Source organism: Salminus brasiliensis, chromosome 6, assembly GCF_030463535.1.
Source record: "Salminus brasiliensis chromosome 6, fSalBra1.hap2, whole genome shotgun sequence".
NCBI classification, from domain to species: domain Eukaryota; kingdom Metazoa; phylum Chordata; class Actinopteri; order Characiformes; family Bryconidae; genus Salminus; species Salminus brasiliensis.
Window position 1 is genome coordinate 45714118 of NC_132883.1, and position 15481 is coordinate 45729598.

The window sequence follows — 15481 nt, forward strand, 5'->3', positions numbered from 1 at the left end:
GCACTGCAGAAAAACAGCAATTCATAGCATTATATGTAAAGTTCTTCTCATGGTAGTCTTGCATGTTTCATGATCATACACTGTAGGTCCAAAAGTATTCAGACACTTGCTTATTCAGTATTAATGTGAAAGACTATTCCATATTGCAGTGGTTCCACAGCTCCACAGCTCAATTGTCTTTTCCCGTTCCTTGACATTGGGAATGCTGACCATCAGCTTCGGAGCACCTATAGCTGTAGACCCTGCTGTAGCCAAGCATTCACAGGTAGCTGTGAGGTCACCTGTGTCAATGCACTCACCTGTAACTGTGGACCCACCTCTGTCTCTTAGCAAATCTATAGCTATAGATCCAGGTGTGTCTGTGGAGTTTCCTGTGTCTCTGAACACTCATGTAGCTGAACACTCATGTAGCTGTGGACTCACCTGTGGCTGTGGACTCACCTGTGGCTGTGGACTGACCTGTGGCTGTGGACTCACCTGTGGCTAGGATCAGAAACCAGGAGAGATGCATGGCTGTTCATGAGCTGGAGAATCCTCCTGCTGAGCTGCCTTTAAAAGGACGGAGGGAGGAGGAGTGGTGGGAACGTGGAGGATGGAGGAGGAATGTGGGCGGGAATAGAGAGAGAGATGAGGGACGTGGGGAAGTCGGCAGGTTGGGGCAGCAGGTTGGGGCAGTGCTGAATGTGATGAATGGAGGCGGCCTGTGTGAGATGGTTCTAATACACTGGGCACTGAGTTTAGTTCTATGCATTGTGTGGACAAAAGTATTGGGACACCTGCTCATTCGTAGGCACACCTGGCATTATTAGGCAACATGGTGCCAATAGGTTCATTATGTTGATCTGTTCCAGAGTCCTAATCTATTGGCAGTACTCTACTAGACAAGCTGTGTGTGTATGTTTGCGTGCATTTGCACATCTGTGTCAGCCATGGGTGCAACACAAACTGACTAAATGCGTTCATTAGAAGTGGTGTCCACAAACATTTGGGCAGGTAGTGTATATATACATATGTCTTGTCAAATACAAGAAGACCTTTAATAGAGAAGACAGTGTTGAGGGTGTGGGGATGCTCTGAGGTGGATTGCCGCCAGACAGGTTGGCCCACATGTGTTATGTGCAGTCGAGACACTGCTATTACAGCCAGAGAGAGAGAGCGAGAGAGAGAGGGAGAGAGAGGGGTTAAAGGTAAATATTGAAATTTTGTAAATGTACATTTACAGTCATTCTAGTCAGAGAATATATAATAAGGCTATACGTGCAGGAGTGTGAACAGACGCATTCGGACTGAAAGCTTGCTGAGAGCAGAGGAGCTAAAGTGTTGTTATTGAAGAAGGTAAGAAAGATCAGCTATTAATGAGTGAAGGTTTTTTTCTATTAGACTTTAAACGTGTTCATTTAAACAGTGTAAATTTAAACAGTTTTAAACCGTCTCTGCATGCAAATTCGAATGTTGTGATGAAAGGCCCACTAGAAGCGCCCTACAAGGACTTGGAAACAGTGAAAAATAGTAGGCCACATTGACTTTCACTGTTTTAACATCAGCTGCTGTTTTGAACATGGTTTAGTTCCAACATGATTAATATTTATATATTCACATTAATTTGTGTGTGTGTACTGAATGGGAATAACTGTAACATGATGGGAATGACTGTAACACTATATAAAATGTCTTTAAGATGATGGAGATAAATACACAGACAACGCTGGGAATGACTAAATGTATGGGAATGACTGTAACACTATTGGAATGACTGTAACACTTTGGGAATGACCATTTGGGAATATAAATAATACATATGGGGGATATTATTACATGTTTATACTTTTGTGTGTGTGTGTGTGTGTGTGTGTGTGTGCTGTTGTGATGAAACTATTGGCTGCACTAACAAATCATGCTAATGAAAACCTGCAGTCTTTCTTGGAACTGTGTGTTATGACACATTCCTCCTCCAACCATCAGGACACGTCTCTGTTATTGAGCTGCAGTGGAAATTCTATCACAGGGTTTCACAGGGTTTTGTTCTAACAGTGAGGATATATATACTGTATATATCATAATCTGTATATGTATATGTCTGTCACCCCCACTATTCAGGTCAGTTATTATAATAAAAACAATAACATGACTCAGTGTGATACAGTGTAAAACACTGGTTGTTTGAGAATGTTTGATGAAACTAAAGGAAAGACTGTAACACTTTGGGAATGACTACCAGAATGGGAATGACTAACAATGGGAATGACTGTACCACTATGGGAATGACTGTACCACTATTGGAATGACTAACAGTATAGGAATGGCTGTAACTCTATGGGAATGACTAAATGTATGGGAATGACTAACAGAATGGGAATGACTAACAGAATGCGAATGACTACCAGAACGGGAATGACTAACAGTATGGGAATGACTGTACCACTATGGGAATGACTGTAACACTTTGGGAATGACTACCAGAATGGGAATGGCTGTAACTCTATGGGAATGACTAAATGTATGGGAATGACTAACAGAATGCGAATGACTACCAGAACGGGAATGACTAACAGTATGGGAATGACTGTACCACTATGGGAATGACTGTAACACTTTGGGAATGACTACCAGAATGGGAATGGCTAACAGTATAGGACTGGCTGTAACTCTATGGGAATGACTAAATGTATGGGAATTACTAACAGAATGCAAATGACTACCAGAATGGGAATGACTAACAGTTTAGGAATGACTAACAGTATCGGAATGGCTGTAATTCTATGGGAATGACTACATGTATGGGAATGACTGTACCACTATGGGAATGACTGTAAGACTATGGGAATGACTAAATGTTTGGGGATGACTAACAGAATGGGAATGACAGTAACACTATGGGAATGACTAACAGTGTGGGGATGACTGTAACACTTTGGGAATGACCATGTGGGAATATAAATAATACATATGGGGCATATTATTACATGTTTATACTTTTGTGTGTGTGTGTGTGTGTGTGTGTGTGTGTGTGCTGTTGTGATGAAACTATTGGCTGCACTAACAAATCATATCAATCATGCTAATGAAAACCTGCAGTCTTTCTTGGAACTGTGTGTTATGACACATTCCTCCTCCAACCATCAGGACACGTCTCTGTTATTGAGCTGCAGTGGAAATTCTATCACAGGGTTTCACAGGGTTTTGTTCTAACAGTGAGGATATATATACTGTATATATCATAATCTGTATATGTATATGTCTGTCACCCCCACTATTCAGGTCAGTTATTATAATAAAAACAATAACATGACAATAACAACAAAGTATAAAATGACAGTAATGACTTTAACTACGTGAGTACAGTAGGGCAGTACGGGAATGACTGTAACAGTACAGGGATGACTGTAACAGTACGGGGATGACTGTAAGAGTACGGGGATGACTGTAACAGTACGGGAATGACTGTAACAGTACGGGGATGACTGTAAGAGTACGGGAATGACTGTAACAGTACGGGGATGACTGTAACAGTACGGGGATGACTGTAAGAGTACGGGAATGACTGTAACAGTACGGGGATGACTGTAAGAGTACGGGAATGACTGTAACAGTACGGGGATGACTGTAACATGGGAATGTAATATTTGCTTCATCCTCAGCTCTTCCTCGGGGAGATGGAGTGTGTAGCTGCTGTGTTGTTCCTGTGTGTGTGTGTGCTGGTTTCTATGAGTGACGGGAATGTGGGTGAGTGGCACACACACTTCAGTCTTTCTGAGTCAGTCTGTACAGAACAGATACACTCATTAGCACACACTGACCCCTCTGTGTGTGTGTGTGTGTGTGTGTGTGTGTGTGTTGTGCAGATGCAGGTGAGCGCAATCTGATTCAGTTCAGAGAGATGATTAAGTGTGTGTTGCCGAACAGCTCTCCGCTGGAGGATTTTGGAAATTACGGCTGTTACTGTGGTTTAGGCGGCCAGGGCACACCGGTGGACCAACTAGACCAGTCAGTACAGTGTGTGTGTGTGTGTGTGTGTGTGTGTGTAACAAAACCAGGTTAATGCTAACCTATTATTTATTATATGTAGGTACTTTCAGGCTCCTGCAGATGGCGCTGCATTAGGATGATGGGGCTAGAATAAATACCTGTGGGTGTGTGGTGGTGTTCATAGATGGAGAAGAGGTGGTGCGGTGTGGGGAGGGGCTCTTTGGATGTGTGGAAATGATATATATATATATATATATATATATATATATATATATATATATATATATATATATGTAGTAAATACGTACAATACATTAGCTGTGTTTTGGTTTGATACCCCTGAGCTGCCAGCTGCTCCAGGCCTTCTGGATCTGAAGGGTAGCTCCGTCAGTTTGCACTGCAGTGAACGACTGAATAACAGTCGGGGAGGTTATGGCCTGTGATTTGAAGATGCTGAGCATCACAGTGGGATGCTATTAACGTGTGTTAACCTGTTAACAGATGCTGTTTTGTTCACGACGGCTGCTACTCACAGGCCAAAAACCTCAGCTCCTGCGGGTCCCCCTTTGACAGCCCCTACACCAACATCTACAAGTTCCAGTGTGACTCCTCCACCAACACAGTGACCTGTCTGAGTGAGTCCACACACACAGCCTGGCCACCCTGACACCAGAACCCTGAATCCAGCATGAATGAACCCCTCTGATTAACACCAGTGTGTGTGTGTGTGTGTGTGTGTGTGTGTGTGTGTGTGTGTGTGTGTCTCAGACAGTAACTCGGCGTGTGACATGTTTATCTGCGAGTGTGACCGGGTGGCCTCTGCGTGTTTCGGAGTCACCCCCTACAACGCGTCCAACAACGACCTGCCCTCCAGTGTGTGTAAATCAGGCTCCCGGGCGTCCGGCAGCTCTGTGCTGACCGCTCTCACCCTCACCCTGCTGTCACTGAAACTGACCAGCACGGCCTGATGACCCCAGCTGACCTCTCCGTCATTATTACTGTAGTCAATGTGTAACAGGAAGTGGTTCTCTGTTTCCTGTTTATTTAGCGAATACAGATGAAAAGTGCAGGCATGAGGATTAGAGGACTGAACTGTCTGAGGACAGAACGAGAAGGACCTTAAAAGACCAGGAATGATTTTAGAATAACGTTTAAAGAATTCATTATTGAAACCGAGAGTAACTTTAAAACAACGGGAATGACTTTAAATGAATGAATATTTACAATTACTTAAAGAAAATGAAATAACAATTTTCAAAAGTATGTTTAAAGAATAAAACGTGTACTTTACTACTATATTATAAATACTATATATAAAATACTATATATACTAATATAGAACAGTTTCTAATGACTAAGTTTTTTTTTAAGCAGAAGAAGAGTGAATGATGTAATGTTTTTCAAATATTTAGAATTTATTGTAAAGAATAAAAGTAAAACAGGGATGATTTTAAATTTACCTTTAAAGAAAAGGAATGAATATTAAAAAAAAAAATAATTTACTTTTAAAGAACAAGAATGTTCTCAAAATCTAACAAATAAAAATAAAAATAAAACTTTTCAAGAAGAGTAAGAGAGAGTTTTTTGATAATAAGAGTTACTTTAATAGTAAAGGAATTACTTGAAATTGATTTGAAACATTCATGAAATTACTTGAAACATTTTTTTACATTAAAATTCTTTTTTAATTACAAGAATGTTTTTTAAATGATGTTTAAAGATGTTTAAATGATTTTAAAGAACATTGCATTGGTCAGTTTAACAGCTGTGTGACCTTCATTATGACCTGAAATGAGAACACAGTCAAATCTGCAGATATTATATATATATATATATATATATATATATATATATATATATATATATATATATATAGTTTAGTTTGTATTTATAGTTTGTAACGTATTTGAGAGTGTGTGTGTGTGTGTGTGTGTGTGCTGTTGTTATAAAACTATTGGCTGCACTAACACATCATATTAATCACACTTATGAAAGTCTTTCCTGGAACTGTGTGTTGTGACACATTCCTCCTCCAACCATCAGGAATCATCTCCAAAGTCCAGAAGCTGTCTGCTCCTCCTGTGAAGCTGCTGTTTGACATTTCTGCAAGGTCTTTGCAGGACAGTGACGATTTGTGGACTGTACAGGCTCTGAAACTTTACCAGTGTTAACACACTAAATCACACTGCACTTTGGACAAAAGTATTGGGACACCTGTTCATTCACTGTTTCTTCTGAAATTATGGGTATTAAAAAGAGTTGCTTCTGTTTTTGTTGGAGTAACTGTCTCTACTGTCTTTCTACTAGATTTTGAAAGAGGAACATTGCTGTGAGGATTTGATTGCATTCAGCCACTAGAGCATTAGTGAGGTCAGGATGTTGGATGATGATCACAAACCCCAATACCTCATCATCCCCAACTCCCCAACTCATCCCATCTAAAAGTACTGGATGGAGCTGCACCACCATCATTCCAGAGAACACAGTTCTTTCACTGCTCCACAGCTCCTCTTTAGGGGCTCTTTAAAGGGGCTTTATACCCCTCTAGCCCACGCCTGGCATTAGACATGGTTCACCTAAAGTAGTTAAGTAGCTGAATGCATTTAATAGAAGAGTACAGTTTTTTCATGATTCGGGATGCTTTTTCACCCTAATTATAAAAGATTAAGAATTTTTAAATATATTTATTCACAGGCTTCCAAAACTCTATGAGTGTGTGATGTACACTTATCATTAGATTAATTAGGAGTTCATTAAGAATAACGACTCATCACAGCTGAAGTGAAGAGCTTCTAAACTGAACTATTCTGAACTGTGTTATGTGTGTAAATGTGTATTTATCACTTTGCGGGGACCGGATGACACCAGTCTGAAGTAAACATGAACATGCAGTGGACGTGGGGATGCTCAGCTGCCGCTGTGTGAGGTCAATGTCTCCTGGACGGTCCCTCACAGATGTATTTGTACGGCAGCGTGCAGTCTGCATCGTTCCACGGCCTATGGGTCACTGTGCTTCGAGCATGAAGCTGACCGCAGTCCTCACCATTCACACGGACATCCCAGTTATCTGGTTGACCATCGTCCCAGAAGCTGAAGACAGGAAGAGCACTGAGGTCAGACTATTAAGGCCACTTTAGCGAGGTAAGCACATAAACAACAGCGATGGCCTATTTGGTGCCATACTGAAGCCTCTTTAAATAGAAGAGGTGTCCCATGCATTTAACCAGGCCTTTAAAGAACCGTTAAAGAATCCATAGGTCTTTTGTGGACATGGGTTTATGTCAAACCATAGCCTAAGGACCCTTTAACACTAACATCACTATGTTAAAGCCACTAGAGGGCACCATGCATCTTCTTCAACCATTAAAACGTAGACAGACTCATTCAGAGTGGGGTTTGGTGGGTGTGAGGGTATGGTGTGAAGCGCTATGAAGGTTGGTGGAGTTCCCCTGTTATTGATGTGAGAGATGGAGGTTCAGTCTTGAACAAGTCTTACTGTTGAGTTTTTGAGAAGTCTGTTCCATCTACCCAAGTCCACTGTCCCTCTTCTCTCTCAACCAGACCAATCCAGAAATTAGCATGAGTTTCAATGACCTGGGAGATGTAGTCCTGTGTTAACAACAGGGAGAGAGAGAGATATTGGACAGTGTGATGAGTGTTAGACTGGGTTAGACACAGTGTGATGAGTGTTAGACTGGGTTAGACACAGTGTGATGAGTGTTAGACTGGGTTAGACACAGTGTGATCTGGGTTAGACTGGGTTAGACACAGTGTGATGAGCGTTAGACTGGGTTAGACGCAGTGTGATCTGGGTTAGACTGGGTTAGACACAGTGTGATGAGCGTTAGACTGGGTTAGACAGAGTGTGATGAGCGTTAGACTGGGTTAGACGCAGTGTGATCTGGGTTAGACTGGGTTAGACAGAGTGTGATGAGTGTTAGACTGGGTTAGACACAGTGTGATTAGCCTTAGACTGGGTTAGACAGTGTAATGAGCATTAGACTGGGTTAGACACAGTGTGATGAGTGTTAGACTGGGTTAGACGCAGTGTGATCTGGGTTAGACTGGGTTAGACACAGTGTGATGAGCGTTAGACTGGGTTAGACACAGTGTGATGAGTGTTAGACTGGGTTAGACACAGTGTGATGAGTGTTAGACTGGGTTAGAAGCAGTGTGATGAGCGTTAGACTGGGTTAGACACATTGTGATGAGCGTTAGACTGGGTAAGACGCAGTGTGATGAGCGTTAGACTGGGTTAGACGCAGTGTGATCTGGGTTAGACTGGGTTAGACACAGTGTGATGAGCGTTAGACTGGGTTAGACCAGGTTAGACACAGTGTGATGAGCATTAGACTGGGTTAGACGCAGTGTGATGAGCGTTAGACTGGGTTAGACACATTGTGATGAGCGTTAGACTGGGTTAGACGCAGTGTGATGAGCGTTAGACTGGGTTAGACGCAGTGTGATCTGGGTTAGACTGGGTTAGACACAGTGTGATGAGCGTTAGACTGGGTTAGACCAGGTTAGACACAGTGTGATGAGCATTAGACTGGGTTAGACGCAGTGTGATGAGCGTTAGACTGGGTTAGACGCAGTGTGATCTGGGTTAGACTGGGTTAGACAGAGTGTGATGAGTGTTAGACTGGGTTAGACACAGTGTGATGAGCGTTAGACTGGGTTAGACAGTGTAATGAGCATTAGACTGGGTTAGACACAGTGTGATGAGTGTTAGACTGGGTTAGACACAATGTGATGAGCGTTAGACTGGGTTAGACACAGCGTGATGAGAGTTAGACTGGGTTAGACACAGCGTGATGAGCATTAGACTGGGTTAGACACAGCGTGATGAGCGTTAGACTGGGTTAGACACAGTGTGATGAGCATTAGACTGGGTTAGACACAGTGTGATGAGAGTTAGACTGGGTTAGACACAGTGTGATGAGCGTTAGACTGGGTTAGACACAGTGTGATGAGCATTAGACTGGGTTAGACACAGTGTGATGAGCATTAGACTGGGTTAGACACAGTGTAATGAGCATTAGACTGGGTTAGACACAGCGTGATGAGCATTAGACTGGGTTAGACACAGCGTGATGAGCATTAGACTGGGTTAGACACAGCGTGATGAGCATTAGACTGGGTTAGACACAGTGTGATGAGAGTTAGACTGGGTTAGACGCAGTGTGATCTGGGTTAGACTGGGTTAGACAGAGTGTGATGAGAGTTAGACTGGGTTAGACGCAGTGTGATCTGGGTTAGACTGGGTTAGACAGAGTGTGATGAGAGTTAGACTGGGTTAGACGCAGTGTGATCTGGGTTAGACTGGGTTAGACACAGTGTGATGAGCATTAGACTGGGTTAGACACAGTGTAATGAGCATTAGACTGGGTTAGACACAGCGTGATGAGCATTAGACTGGGTTAGACACAGCGTGATGAGCATTAGACTGGGTTAGACACAGCGTGATGAGTGTTAGACTGGGTTAGACACAGTGTGATGAGCATTAGACTGGGTTAGACACAGTGTGATGAGAGTTAGACTGGGTTAGACGCAGTGTGATCTGGGTTAGACTGGGTTAGACAGAGTGTGATGAGAGTTAGACTGGGTTAGACGCAGTGTGATCTGGGTTAGACTGGGTTAGACAGAGTGTGATGAGAGTTAGACTGGGTTAGACACAGCGTGATGAGCTCTTACTTGTTCTTCTGCGTTATTCACCACCAGTAAGTGCGCCTTTCTCTGGATACAGTTTTTCTCTGCATCCTCCCAGCTCTTCCTCACTTTCGATACAAAGTAACACTTATCTTTAAAATATGTCCAGTCCTCTTCACAGGGACCTACACACACACACACACAGACCCATTTTGGCTAAAATTGACACAGTGAGATGGTAAAAGAGTCTATGCTGGATGTGGGTTCTCACCTCTGACTGGTGTTATGGGCTCAGGATTCGTAGAACTAACTAAACTCCAGACAAAGAGAAGAGTTGGGCATGAGCTGAACATAAATACAGCAATATTATAAGAAATATTAATAAATAACAGGTATGCTTTGTTTCTAAACACTTTTTCTTTGTAACTATATATATATATATATATATATATATATATATATTAATGTAAATGTATAAACGTAATGTTAATATTAAATATTACTGTTCGTATAATAGTATTATAAAGAGCAGGAGAGAGACAAAGAGGCATGAGAGAGAGTATGAGATAAGGTGGATGAGGTTCTGACCTTTCTGCAATACTTTAATGGAATTGCTGACCATGTCCAGTGACTCCATCAGATCAGACACCTGCAGACTGACCTGAGTGACTGAGAGTAAACTGTTATTTTACTGGTGGTTTTGTGTTTATATCTTTTGTTCTGTATTTGTAACCATATCAATAACTTTACTGACCAACAGAACAATCTACCACTGACCTTATGTGTATTTAGGTTTATTCTAATGTTATATAGAGTTAATTATAAGTACACACTCTCACTGACCACTGACTTAATGTTTTGTGGGGATTATTCTAATGTTATATAGCATTAATTACAGGTAGACACATTTTAACAGTGTATACATTGATTACAGTAAAACTAAGATTACTTACATTTAATTCCCACTGTAAGAGTTAATGTGAGCAAGAATAGAGAGAGAACTCCGAACATTACGAAAATCCTCCTGTTCTGTCGATCTAAACAAACCATCACACACCAGCACACACCATCACACACCATCAAACTACATAGTGAGATATACTACGTTAAATCACACTTTTTAATGTTAAGAACACTCTGGGTAAACAGACATTTGAAACATGTCTGAGTGCCGTCATACACAATTTATGACAGATTTGATTAGATCAGATTTCTATGGTTTAATTTAGGTTGAATATGATTAGATTAGGTTATTTTATATTAGTATATGTTAGATTAGATTAGAGTACATTTGGTCAGGTTAGGTGATGTTCAAGATTAGAATAGATTAGATTAGATTACACTAAATTATTTTAAGGTTGATTAGATTAGATCAGATCAGATTAGATTCGATTATGCTTTGGAAGGGGACTTATATATGGTGTGAGTTAGAGATACCCAGTGTTCAGAAACAGCCGTGCTAATGAAAATTAAAGCTTTAACACGTGATCAACATGTTTGAGTAAGTGTGTGTTTGTGTGTGTGTGTGTGTGTGTGTGTTTGTGTGTGTGTGTGTTTGAGAGAGAGAGAGAGAGAGAGAGAGAGAGACTGACTGGGTGTGTATGGAGGCTCCTGGTCAATGATCTCAGATGTAGCCGATGTGAACCGATCATACTCGACAGACTCCATCACTGCTCAGAAGAAAAGAAGGACATGTAAAAACATACTGATATAACATCTGATTATACAAGATTAGATTAGATTAGAATTTGATTTAATTTAATTACATTAGATTATGTTATGTTATGTTACATTAGACTGGATTAGATTAGATTATAATAGTAAAAATTAGGATCGATTATTAGATTATTTTAGCTATATTAAATTAAAATTAAAATATTTTTTATTATTAAGTGTTATAATAAAATGGATTAGACTGGACAAGATTAGATTAGCTTTAATTCTAATTCTAATAAATGACATTAGATTAGGCTCAGACATGCTAAATTAGACTAGATTAGATTAGATTACATTGGTTTGATTGGGTTGGATTAGGTTAGGTTAGATTAGATTAGATTAAACTACACTGGTTGGATTAGGTTAGGTTAGATTAGATTAGATTAGATTAGACTACATTGGTTAAATTGGGTTGGATTAGGTTAGATTAGATTAGACTACACTGGTTAGATTGGGTTGGATTAAGTTTGATTAGACTAGTTTAGAATAATTAAAGGAAAACAACAGAATAAGATCTAGGAAGTATCACAGGAGATCAGAAAATGTATGAAATGTGAAGGTTTGGAGGACATGGCTCAGATGTGTTAAACATTAACCTGTAGATCAACACAGTACTCAGACTTCTCCCGTTACTAACACTACCATCATTATCTCTGTAAAACACCACACAGACCCATAAAAGCATTAAAACAGGTGGAGAAGGACAGTAAAACTGAAGAACTACTGACTGTTGAAGCTCAAATGGTTTAGAAATCAGTTTGTCTCCTTTTTAAAGCAAATCTGTTTAAATGTAGGAATTAAAACCACAATATAAGGCCTATTTCCAGCTTAATTAGTTATTATATTAATAGATTTGAGCCTGGAGTGATAAATATTCAGTATATGTGTATTAAACAAACAGACTGCGCCAGTCACAGATGGACAGTTCAGGCACCTCGTCCAAAACAAGCTGAATTTTAAACACCAACGTCTTTTAGCAGCTAAACTGTGAAAGATCTGAGCTTACTTCGCTCTTCAGGCCCATCAGACCCTTCAGACGGAGGCCTTCAGCCTTACAGTCTTACCTTTTCTTCAGAGTGAGTCTGCAGTCTGCCTGCTTTTTGCTCTTCACCGTCTCTGTCCCTCTCTGTCCACGCTGGCGGCTACTGCAAACACTGAAAAACAGGACAGGACCAGTTCGGGGTCATCTTCAATCTGTACAGTCTAAAAGGCCCTGCTCCAGTCTGCCTTTCTGGCCTTTTACAGGCTTTATGGGAAACCTTTTAGAAATGATATTTTCCTCAACCAGTGTTTACTTCATTCTTACTCCATATTTGACGTTATATTTATTAGAATATTAGCGTAGCCTACACAAGACTATAGCTGTGTCCGGAACTGTGCCCTATTCACTATATAGTGCACTACTTTGGGGTTGGGGTATATATGTAGTGTACATTGCTCTGTTTGATTTATGTGCCGCTTCTTTGGGGAAGGCCGACCGAGTTCACTGGTATAACAACATGTCCGACATCATTCACTACCTTGTGGAATTATGTTCCCTATTATAGTAGTGCTCTATATAGTGATCTGGAGTTTTGCTTGTAGGGGATAGTGAACAGGGCACAGTCTACGACACAGCCTGAGACGATCTCATCACCAATCTCATCTCTGTAAACACACACCAACAAATCTCTAGGTCATCTGGATCTTCACTAGTTTGGTAAACAGATGGGGTTTAGAACACGGCGTGACTTCCTTTAGTCCATAAACACAAAGATAAAAGTTTACAGATGAGATTATTGACAGTCTAACTTCACTGTTTGTTAGCTAGCAGACTCCAACAGACTCCATCACTGCTCAGAAGAAAAGAAGGACATGTAAAAACATACTGATATAACATCTGATTATACAAGATTAGATTAGATTAGATCAGATTAGAATTTGATTTAATTACATTATGTTATGTTATGTTATGTTATATTAGACTGGATTAGATTAGATTATGATGGTAAAATTAGGCTAGATTATTAGATTATTTAAATTAGGATTATCTTAAATTAAAATTAAATGAAATAAAAGTATATTAGATTAGATTAAATTATAAATGGTTATAGTAAAATGTATAAGACTAGACAAGATTAGATTAGCTTTCATTCTAATTCTAATGAATAGCATTACATTAGGCTAGGCTAAATTAGACTAGATTAGATTAGACTACATTGGTTTGATTGGGTTGGATTAGGTTAGCTTGTGTTCAGGAATTACAGATTACAGGAAAGCAAGAGGGCTACCCTTTAATTAATATTCACACTATCATTAACATTTCAGATACACAAGATAACCAGGCTAAAATGTTCATGTTCATATCTGTCTTTAGTGTTTATAAATCTGAATTAATGGATTTTCTAAAATATTGGAAAGAATGTGATCCTTTCAAAACTGCAGCTTTAGCTGTTTGATCTGTAGCACCCATATTGAAGCTATAGCTACAAAAATCATGTAGTTTAGTATATAATATAATATAATAGAAAGCACAGTAATTTTTAATACTTAATCACATGTAAGAGTAAGCGCTGCACAGGTGTGTAGATCTCATCATCTCTTTAATAAAAGGTTAGCTACTGTTTTATTTACTTGTATCACAAACATGTTAAAATGCCAGCAGACAGAAGCTGAAATTGAATAAATGGTAATAAATGATCATTGAATTTGACAATAAATACAATTTGACAATAATTTTGTATAATATTTCACAACATTATTAATTAATTCTTTAGAATTGTTAGTTAGCTAGCCCGCTTTTCGCCTGGTGAGGGTGGGGGACGCAGTGCCTCTGGGTATTGTAGTTTTTGGCTGAAACGCCTCCGATTTAAAACTACAAATAACAAAAAGAGAGAAATTATTTATTATTTTAAAAACGAATTAAAAGTGAATTTCCTCCGTGAATTAGTATTTGGCTTAGTTAGAAATAAAATGCTAATAATGAAATAAGGGGTTGACTCTACAGGCACAGTGGTCCTCCGGCTCTGTAGGCGGCACTCCGGCTGTCTGTGCTAAAGCTGGCTGTGTGGCCGCAGCATTACCCCGCTAACATGGCTCTGTCCGGCCGCTTCTCTAGCGCTGTCCTGCGCTCCGCTCCTCGGGCCCAGACCCGCCAGCTGTCCGCTGTAGCTCACGGCGACCAGGGAGGTAAGCTTGCTGAGTATCTCCTCGAGGGAAACCCGGAGGAATTGGGGGGCTTTGGGGGGCTTTTGGGGGCTGACAGCGAGGAAGTTCCCGGAACACGGTGACCTTGCTGCTGCGCCGCTGCGCCGCTGCGCTGAGCCTGAAGCTAATGCTGAAATTCAAAAATATGTATTAATCTAGATATGTATTTGAAATATAGCTGGAACTACCGAATTACCCGGCCTTTAAAGGTTTGAAATGATGTATAATTTTAACGTGTTTTTAGGAAGTGAAACTTTAAACCACGTAGAATGTCAGACAGGTTACATTAGCTTAGCATTAGCTTAACGAGCACAGTGGCGTTCTGATCAGCACATTCGATATTTTAATAATTAAAAATAGTTACTGAGTAATAATGTTTCATCTACACCTTTTAAGCTCTTAATTAGTTCTGTGTAGTAATTAAAAATTATTTTAAAGATTTCCACCAATGTGAAGCTCTCAAATCATTTAAGTGGGTCTTGAATATAGAGCCATTGCTTTTTAAAGAAGCCCATTTCTGGGGTTGTGTGGTTCACATTTCATAGCTTATCTTATGTCCATTAACCTAAAAGTAAGAAAAATATGATGTTCTTGAAGTTTTTCTTCTGCATAATATCCATAATGTCTTACTCAGGGTGGCATTGACTGAGTGTTTGGTGTTTGTAATTCTGTCCACAGCAAAGACCTGGAAGATCTTGACCTTCTTGGTGGCTCTTCCTGCCGTGGGCGTCTGCATGCTCAACACCTTCCTGAAGGCTCAGCACCACAGCCTTGAGCAGCCAGAGTTCGTCCCCTACTCACACCTGCGCATCCGCAGCAAGGTAACACTCCTCCTGCTGAAGACCAGGTTTCCTAACCACAGCAGTTACGCATCAGGATATTACAGTATTTAGGCTGCAGCAGGAGGAGGAACGGTGGTCTCACTTTGTGAGATCTTATAGACGATCCACTGATGGTCAAACTG

At 40.3% G+C, this 15481-nt stretch overlaps 3 protein-coding genes across 3 annotated transcripts in view; 2 read left to right on the forward strand and 1 right to left on the reverse strand.

Annotated features, from left to right (window-relative positions):
- Positions 1-3653: 3653 nt before the first annotated feature.
- LOC140557843 (phospholipase A2-like) lies at positions 3654-4934 on the forward strand. Its single transcript, XM_072682635.1, has 4 exons — positions 3654-3723; positions 3843-3984; positions 4468-4601; positions 4735-4934. The coding sequence occupies exons 1-4, from the start codon at positions 3654-3656 to the stop codon at positions 4932-4934; spliced, it is 546 nt and encodes a 181-aa protein (XP_072538736.1).
- A 1594-nt stretch (positions 4935-6528) lies between these two features.
- LOC140557033 (hepatic lectin-like) lies at positions 6529-12441 on the reverse strand. Its single transcript, XM_072681164.1, has 8 exons — positions 12396-12441; positions 11208-11285; positions 10569-10652; positions 10204-10284; positions 9887-9925; positions 9661-9800; positions 7463-7575; positions 6529-7056 (listed from the first exon to the last, which is right to left on the reverse strand). The coding sequence occupies exons 2-8, from the start codon at positions 11281-11283 to the stop codon at positions 6894-6896; spliced, it is 696 nt and encodes a 231-aa protein (XP_072537265.1). The 5' UTR covers positions 11284-11285; positions 12396-12441; the 3' UTR covers positions 6529-6893.
- A 1923-nt stretch (positions 12442-14364) lies between these two features.
- Positions 14365-15481, forward strand: part of cox6a1 (cytochrome c oxidase subunit 6A1) — a 2591-nt gene continuing 1474 nt past the window's right edge. Inside the window, exons 1-2 of the mRNA XM_072681165.1 lie at positions 14365-14499; positions 15196-15338. Of these exons, the coding sequence (XP_072537266.1) occupies positions 14403-14499; positions 15196-15338 (240 nt within the window). The 5' untranslated portion in view covers positions 14365-14402. The remainder of the gene's footprint in view (positions 14500-15195; positions 15339-15481) is intronic.